Raw genomic sequence first — 9,234 nt, 5'->3', positions numbered from 1 at the left:
ATCCTATTAAAAGCGTTTATTAATGAGTGATTGATTAAACAAATAAGAAAAAGAAAGAGTGAATGAGTGAATGGATGGATGGATGGATGGATAAAAGGGTTGAATGAATGAAAGAAAAAAGAATGACCATAACAATTAAAATGGGTGAATGAATAGAAGTATGACAACAATGGTTCATATAAATATGTATTTAATGTGCCCATAAATAAATGAACGAATGAAGAAATGGAGGAATGAACAAATAAATGAAAGAATGAATGATTAAATGAATGAATGAATGAAAGATGGATGAATGGGTGAACGAATGAGCGAATGGATGAACGAACAAATAAATGAACAGATCAATGGACGTATCAACACCGAAGTGACTAAAAATAAGGAAATGAACGAGCGAACAACTCGATCAATCTACGAAAGAAAAAGAAAGTATAAACATGCGAGCAAACGAGGAGTGAACGAACGAATGATTGAGAGAACGGACGAACGAACGAACAAATGAATGGCAAACAAATGAACGACTGAAAATACAAAAAAATGACAGATGAATGAATGAATGAATGAATGAATGAATGAATGAATGAATGAATGAATGAATGAATGAATGAATGAATGAATGAATGAACAAACTTGTAAAACATGGGAGGAACAAATTGTTAATAATTTACTGAAGCAATAAAATTCACACTAGTGTTGTCATATATTTTATTGATATTAATTAATATTATTATACATAACTATATTATTATTATAATTTATATCATAATTGTTATTATTATTATTATTATTATTATTATTAGTAGTAGTAGTAGTAGTAGTGTAGTTGTCTAAATACTAAGTATTTTTGTCGACGAAATTCTTGGAATAACTTAATAACTTACTTGATGAATGTGTGTGTGTGTGTGTGTGTGTGTGTGTGTGTGTGCGTGATCATATCTGCAAATGAATGAACGAATGAATGAGCGAACGAACGAATGAACGAACGAACGAAAGAACGAACGAACGAACGAACGAATGAATGAATGATGGGTGTAATCCAATGTCGATTCAAATGAAATGTTTTTGAATATTCTCTTTTTGTCGTGAAGATATTAATATTAACAGTAGTAATAAATAATATTAATAATAATAATAAAAATAATAATAATATTTGCAGTAGTAGAAGTATTAGTAGTAGTAGGGTAGTAGTAGTAGTAGTAGTAGTGGTGGTGGTGGTAGTAGTAGTAGTGGTGGTGGTAGTAGTAGTAGTAGTATTAGTAGTAGTATCATCTTTGATGCGTAATTGGGTGAACGAGGGACATGTAAGTAGGCCCAGACCTACAAAGCTTTATAAGACCCATCATCATCATCATTTTTATCTTCATCATCATCGTCATTTTCACCTTTTTCATCATCGTCGTCATCTTCATCTTCCCCATCACCATCATCGTCATCTTCTTCTTCATCTTCCCCATCATCATCATCGTCATCTTCTTCATCATCTTTTCTTTCAGTACGGTTACAAACACCAGAACAATGCTTAGCTCCTCATTCATCATTGTGCTAATTATAAGTTTTTCTTAACAATAATAATAATAATAGAAAAAGATTGTTTATGAGTCATACTGCGAAAACAACAACAACAATAATAATAAAAACAATAATAATAAATAATATATTGCAACTTTTAAAATTAAAGTAATAAAAGTAATTTTGTAAACTTAGGCAGCTAAAAAGCACGCTCACAATCACCTAATAGTAAAAATACAACTACTCTAACTACTGCTGCTGCTACTACCACTACTACTGCTGCTGCTACTACCACTAATGCTGCTGCTACCACTACTACTGATGCTACTACCACTACTACAAGTATAATTTAAAAAAATATTTCTTTAATTGTCGAAACCATTAATGCAAATTAGTTAGAAGAATAAAAATCACAATCTTTTGTAACTACAATAGAGATATCAAATAGATCGTTAAAAGTATCATTACAAATTATGATTCTTCTTTTTATTAATATTATTTATTTTTATTAATCATAGTCGAAGAATTCACACACTAAGATGAAGAAGCAGTTAAATAAGTGTGCGAATATACTTTCTCAGTATTTTTAACCGTGAGTATGTAAGTGTGTGTGTGTGTATATGTGTGTGTGTGTGTTTGTATGTATGAATGATTGAATGAATATATGAATGAATGGATGGTGAATGAATGAATGAATGAATGAATGAATGAATGAATGAATGAATGAACGAATGAATGGAATGATTGAATGAAACATAAACTCAACGAACAACAAAATACGATTTCATGAATTTATTTTCAAATTTTCAAAGAAAAAAAATGACTGTTCCATAAAAAACCATTTACAGACCCTATTATGATTATTTAATAATAATAATAACTAAAATAATAAACCAAATAATAAATATATAACATAAAATAGCATAATAACAAACAAAAATCGAAACAATTGTCATCGTTTGTCTTAGAAACACCTCAAAATACAACAAAACCACAACTTAAGCCAAGCCAGTACCATTCAAGCACCGCTGATACCCGAATTTTTCTCGTCATTACTTCCCTCCAAACGAATACCGCCGTTCTCAGCCATCTTAACAGCGTGCATGGCATAGTTGGTAAGAGTGTTGTTGCACCAGCTCCAGCGCTCCGTCGCCGGGTTCAAACACATGCCGTGGAGTAGACGAATCTGGAAATTATCTGCCAGTGATAGCAAATGTAGATAGAATGGTACCACCAGAGATGAATGAATTCACATTAGATACGAATAAAATGATATTAACTCATGTTTACATACCATGTGTGTGTGTGTGTGTGCGTGTGTGTATGTACGTGTGTGTGTGCGTGTGTGTGTGTGCTTTATTATTATTATATTATTATTATTATTTACTTCTCTTCAGAATGTCCATCAGTTCATCTGGAGTGACAAACTTGTCCCAGTCGTGCACACCACTCGGAACTATCTTCAACATCTGAGAAGACATTAACCATAATTAATTATAAATAATTATAATTGAAGTAGTGGAATAATTATGACCAATAATAATTAAGTATAATTCTGGCTAATGATAATAAAGTAATGTAAGAATAATACCACATTTAAATATAGGAGTAATGAAATAAATTAATTGGATAATAACCTAAAAATAATTATATTAGGATTATTATTAATTATAATTAATAATAATTTTCCAACTTTCTCAGCTGCAACGATGGCTGATAGATAGCTCAGCTTTGTTCTATTTATAGTTGTGATGAACATCGAGCCACCTGGCTATTTTATTATTACTATAATTATTATAATTATTAATTATAGTATTAATTATACTAATACTACTACTACTACAATTACAACTACAACTATTACTACTACAACTACTACTACTACAACTACTACTAAAAATAAAAATAAATTTTTAAACACAGCAGTGGACATGTTACCACGCAACAACATCTAATTAAATTATTAGTTAACATGAAATATGAAAATAAAAACAATAAAAATAATCTGCCTAAAAAAAACCTTGACAAAAGAACAAGAAGAACGAACAAACATCTCAACGTTCTTCACGTGTTCAACGATCTCTGACATAAGCACTCCATCAAATTCAAAGTCTTCTGCCATCTCCCTGTCCTCCTTTCCAATTCCTAATTCTTCAACCAGACACTTCTTATACCTTAAGTTTTTTTTTAATCGTTCATCGAGATTAGCTCGGTAGTCGGCCAGTTGGATGTTTTCATCAGAGGCATCGATGCCTAAGACTTCAGCCCCTAATCTAGCCAATGGCTACAAAGAAATGAAAATAAAATTTTTTGTATAAAATATTTTTGATAAATTTTTCTTAAAACAATAATTTATATTATACTGTTATCTTATAACTATATTTTTATTAGCAGTATTATTACTATTTGATGATATATGATATGCTATGATATGGTATGATATCTGATATGATATATGGTATGATATATGATATGATATGGTGTGATATATGATGATATATGCTATGACATGGTATGATATCTGATATGATATATGGTATGATATATGATATGATATGGTGTGATATATGATGATATATGATATGATATGGTATGATATATAGTATGATATGACCTAATAAAATGAGGTCGACCTCACTTAATATGCCAGCTCCACAGCCAATATCCAGTATCTTTAACCCAGTCAAAGGTTTATGGACAGGTGCAGTGGGGTGTTTAGTTAGACCATCCCTAATTAGTGGAACACGTAATTCGTTCATCGAGTGTAAAAGTTTAACCGGGCCACTAACATCGTCCCACCAATTTTTTGATAGCCGGTCAAATGTTGCTACTTCATCTGAGGACAGTGTTGATGCTGTTGCTTTTGTGGCCACTTTTATGAAATTTGCTTTTAGTGGTTTTATGAATCTTTGGCTATAAAAACAAATTGTATTTAATATTTTAAATTTTAGCTACTTAAATTACATTGAAATGGAAGAAAAAAATGTAAGATGAAATTTTTACTACATAATCTTAAATCTGTTATAATGTAGGTGAGTAATGTAACTAAGAAACCATCTAACACTAACAGTGAAACAAAATAATGAAATAAATACTTATTTAATTTTTTAAGTTTAATTAAATGAAAACAATTTTTTTAAATGAAAAATTAAATTAAAAATAAGATTCCATCCAATCTCACCATGTTATAAGACGTCCATTAAAAACGACGCCAAACATTATTATAAATTTTTTAATTCTTCAAATTAAAGTACTTAATTAATTAAATTAAAGGTTATAACAAATTAGAAACAAATTAAATTATTTAAACTCGAAAACGCGTAGCTTAGCGAAGTTTTAAATTCAAATGTCAACATCAATCAGGGTTCACTTTTAAAAAATTATTGTGGGTATGATTAATCTACGGATAAAAGTACTTATTAGACAATTGATGCTATACACTTTTTATACAAGTTTATTTGAACGAAATTTCAGATCAAAAAGTAACTAAATACTTGTGGAGACCACCCTTAACTAAATTATAAATATTATATTACTAAGTAATCTAAATATATGTAATATAGCTAATTAAAATGATCAATTTAAATTCAATCAATCAACTAGTTTATAAAGCGCCATTTCCGCAACAGCGCTCCTCAATGAATTTTGCAAACAGATGGGTCTTGAGATCCACTCTGAACTTCGTAAGCGATAAAGAATTAGTCAAGGAAGGTGGTAGGGAGTTCCAGAGAAAAGGACCAAAATAAAGCAAACGCAGATTTAGCAAAGGAGTGTTTAACACGAGTTAAGAAGTGAGAAGACGACAAGATGGATTAGGTTCAATTAATATATCTGATAAGTACTAAAGAAATAATTTAGATTGAGACTTATAAATGTGTGCAAATTTAAAAAATTATTCTATATCTCATATGTAGCCAGTGCAAGAAAACAAGATATGGAGATATATGAGAAAAGAAAGGGTCACGTTTAAGCAGACGAGCAGCAAAGTTAAAAGCTTTACTTAAAGGATAGGTTCTAGGAAGACCGTAGTAGAGCGAGTCCCAATAATCAATCCTAGATAAAACTAAAGAAGTAACAAGGAGAAGAGGATCGTCAAGGAAAGGCAAAAGTTTTTTTATTCAATGTAGATGAAAGTAAGAACTTCTAGCTCTGAAAGCTATGAATAATGGAAAGGCAGCAGGGCCCTCTGAACTCACAAATGGTACTGCAGGTATCCAAACGTTACTACAACCTTGCCGTGAAGGGTGGAGAAATTGCTCAATGCCGACTGAAATGGAACTATAGCATGACATAACTGTATATAAACCTATATAACCGTATATAACACTATATAATACTTTACAGATACAAATAGAAATAAATGATTTATTACCGACATACGTGCTGGTAACTTTAGATTCAAAACTCAAAAAAAAACACCTAATCATCACAATTAATTAAACTAAAACACCAAACAACTAATTCGAAATTTTTGGTAATGTGACTAAACAATCAATTAGATAAGTAATTAAGTGGCCAGTTAATTAAGTAATCAATTAACCAGTCAATTAACTACAATTACCAACAATTGATAGTCACCAAAATTTCAAGCGTAACTTTGAAGCACTACTTAAACAACTTTACTTAACTTTACTAAGAGAGCCTGAAAACCAAAAAAATATGGTACTAGATTCTGTCTTTTCATGCTAGTTAAATACAGACAATAGATATGAGAACTGTTACTTCTGTATCTATGTTACCGAGAGAAACATAGATACAGAAACTATAGTTATTTTATCTTTGTTTTACGGAGACAAAAAATGAATTTCGTTGTTGAGCTCAAAACTGTAGGGTCATATCTGAATTGGAAATTTAAAAAAAATTCATAATAAATAAAATTGTATAAAAATATTTAAATTAATTAATTAATATTATACAAATATTTTAAAGAATAAATTTTAAAAAATCGAAATTAGAAAATTCTAGAAAGCTCCAGAATCTACCATTTTGTTCTTTCCTCTTTTTTAAGAATGACTTTTCCAAATCTTCAACAAACTTTTTGAAAACCTCAACGGCGTCATTCAAACTTTTGCACAGCGGGAAGTCTGAAATCACAATTCACAATTCCTCATAATTCATTACTCATCCATGATGAATCATATCGGGCGGCGTGATAGTCTAGCGGTATAACGCCTGGCACAGCTACCGCAGTAACTGGATTCAATCGCGATGTAAATCCAATCTATCACGTACCTTACTAGACTACAAATCATCACAATTCGCCATCACAAATCCACAATTCTTCACGCATACACAAACACGCGCACGCACACACGCACGCACACACACACCTTTTTTTTTCTTCGCATCAGTCACGTCAAGGTTATCCAGTTCATTACATAACTGCCTGGAAAGCGAAAAAAAATTATTTATTTACCAATAATAATTAAATAATAATAAATAATAATAATTATGATAATAATAATTAAATAATAATAATAATAGAGAAGTTAGAAGAAGGTTAGTCCTAAATGGTTCATTCAATTTGCATTTCTATCACAGTAAACACTATATGACGACGAAACTGCTGCATAAAATCATCAGTTCATAATAAATTAATGAGAGACAAATGTTTCAAATGTTTCAAATGGATATTTCAAATGTATTAATTGTGATAATAATAATTAAATAATAATGATAATAATGATAATAATAATAATGATAATAATAATAATTAAATAATAATGATAATAACAACAACAAACGTGATTGTTGGAACAGTAAATGGATTGAACTGCCAGACTTCTTCAGCACAAAATGGAACACACACTCGCCCTAACAAAAATAATAATAATAACAATAATAATAACATTATTGTTGTTGTTGTTGTTATTAATATTATTATTATTATCGTAACGATAGAGAGACGAACCGGTTTTGGGATGAATGCAGAATGGACTCTTCAATAAATGGTTTACTCCTTTCGTGACGTTGGCATCCAATCTGTTCATTCATCCGTTTAATCATTCATTCATTCATTCCTTCATTCATCCGTTTGTTCATTCAATCAAGTTGTTGGTCGCTCTTTCATTCATTCATTCGTTTAATCATTCATTCATTTGTTCATTCATTCATCCGTTTGTTCATTCAATCAAGTATTTGGTCGCTCTTTCATTCATTCATTCATTCATTCATTCATTCATTCAATCAACCAATCAACCTAGGGTAACAGTATTGAAGTTTAATTTCTTCAACTAGATGGCTGTGCTTTCTCAGTTGTTCTCTGATATCTTTTGGTGGCTTCTTCTCATTGGATAGCTGATTTGAAATAGATGAATACGATTAGGTCATCAATTCAAAACAAACGAATTTGATTGGTCCAGTTTAAAACAGACGAATTCGATTGGTCCAGTTAAAACAAACGAATTGATTGGGTGAATTTTTTATGAAATCAATGAATTTTATTGGATCAAATTAAAAAATTTGTCTGACTGGCAAAATAGTTGAGCCATTTTTAAATGAAGAACTTTGATTGGCTGAGAAACTGAATGTAAAATGATTGAATATGATTGGACTGAAATGAATCAGTCAATCAATCAATCAGCCAATCAACAAACCGATCAATTAACGGACCAATCAAACAACCGATCAACCAACCAATCAGACAAAACCAACGTCAATCAATTGGCTTCTCTTCTTGTCAGCGTGTATTTTGAGGGCCTCCCATCTATTTTTAGAGTTCAATTTACTTGGGTCTTGCTGGTCGAGAAACTTTTTGATCATTGTTTGGAGATGTGTTTGTTGTTTTGTGATTGGTCAGTTTATTAGTCGACTGGTCGGTCGGTCGGTCGGTCGGTTGGTTGGTTGGTAGGTTGGTTTGATTGGTTGGTTTGATTGGCAGGTCAGTTGGTTGGTTGGTCAGTTGTTTCATTGATTGATTGAAGTTAAGAGAGTAACAATATCTATTAAAAGTAAAACCAAACTGAATAAATTCTATATCCACATCACCATCACTACCATCACCATCATCGTCATTATCAATATCATCATCATCATCATCATCATGGCCATCATCATCAAGGATATCATCTGGTAGCATCTTCATCATCTTCAGCATCTTGGAGTCGTCATTCAGGAAGTTCTGCTTACAGATGGCGTAGTCTTCGAAAAATCGATCGTTGAGTATTGATAATGATTCTCTGGTGGTGGTGGTGATGATGATAGTAGTGATAATAGTGATGACGATGATAGTAACGGTTATGATGGTGGCGATGATGATGATGATGACAGACGATTCTAGGCTACCACTGATGATGATGATGAACTGTGATACATTAACCGAATGAATGAATGAATGAATGAATGAATGAATGAATGAATGAATCAATGAATCAATAAATAGATAAATGAATGAACAAATGAATGAATGAATGAATGAACAAAAAAAGAAGTGAGAAATAGTTACTGGATGTGTGGATGTAGTGATAGGCTTGACAAATTAACTTTTTTAACCTGGTTTTCACCACCCTGCCAATGAATGAATGAATGAACGAATGAATGAATGAATGAATGAATGAACAGAAGAATAAATGAACAGACAAATCAATAACTCACTCACTCATTCCCTCATTTTTTACTCACCCAACAAACAAACAAACAAACCAGTAAACAACAGCAAAGTGCATCTGACCTTAACAAGAGTGAGATAATCGACGATTGCACTCCTGGCGTTCGACGGGAGTGCACGCG

The 9,234-nt window shown here is 31.3% G+C and overlaps 2 protein-coding genes across 2 annotated transcripts in view; both read right to left on the bottom strand.

Moving 5' to 3' along the window:
- Positions 1 to 2,283: 2,283 nt before the first annotated feature.
- Positions 2,284 to 4,859, bottom strand: HELRODRAFT_186006 (hypothetical protein). Its single transcript, XM_009028558.1, has 6 exons — positions 4,688 to 4,859; positions 4,140 to 4,419; positions 3,527 to 3,790; positions 3,200 to 3,277; positions 2,894 to 2,975; positions 2,284 to 2,703 (listed from the first exon to the last, which is right to left on the bottom strand). Exons 1-6 carry the CDS (start codon positions 4,723 to 4,725, stop codon positions 2,525 to 2,527), a joined length of 921 nt encoding a protein of 306 aa, XP_009026806.1. The 5' UTR covers positions 4,726 to 4,859; the 3' UTR covers positions 2,284 to 2,524.
- A 1,108-nt stretch (positions 4,860 to 5,967) lies between these two features.
- Positions 5,968 to 9,234, bottom strand: part of HELRODRAFT_102735 (hypothetical protein) — a 5,184-nt gene continuing 1,917 nt past the window's right edge. Inside the window, exons 6-16 of the mRNA XM_009028557.1 lie at positions 9,176 to 9,234; positions 8,951 to 9,012; positions 8,572 to 8,684; positions 8,161 to 8,279; positions 7,706 to 7,803; positions 7,418 to 7,488; positions 7,251 to 7,320; positions 6,837 to 6,892; positions 6,489 to 6,590; positions 6,131 to 6,344; positions 5,968 to 6,094 (exon numbers count right to left, since the gene is read on the bottom strand). Of these exons, the coding sequence (XP_009026805.1) occupies positions 6,325 to 6,344; positions 6,489 to 6,590; positions 6,837 to 6,892; positions 7,251 to 7,320; positions 7,418 to 7,488; positions 7,706 to 7,803; positions 8,161 to 8,279; positions 8,572 to 8,684; positions 8,951 to 9,012; positions 9,176 to 9,234 (770 nt within the window). The 3' untranslated portion in view covers positions 5,968 to 6,094; positions 6,131 to 6,324. The remainder of the gene's footprint in view (positions 6,095 to 6,130; positions 6,345 to 6,488; positions 6,591 to 6,836; positions 6,893 to 7,250; positions 7,321 to 7,417; positions 7,489 to 7,705; positions 7,804 to 8,160; positions 8,280 to 8,571; positions 8,685 to 8,950; positions 9,013 to 9,175) is intronic.

The sequence above is a fragment of the Helobdella robusta genome (assembly GCF_000326865.2).
Source record: "Helobdella robusta unplaced genomic scaffold HELROscaffold_56, whole genome shotgun sequence".
NCBI classification, from domain to species: Eukaryota; Metazoa; Annelida; class Clitellata; order Rhynchobdellida; family Glossiphoniidae; genus Helobdella; species Helobdella robusta.
The sequence above is the reverse complement of the archived record's forward strand: the minus strand, read 5'-3'. Positions and strand labels throughout refer to the sequence as shown.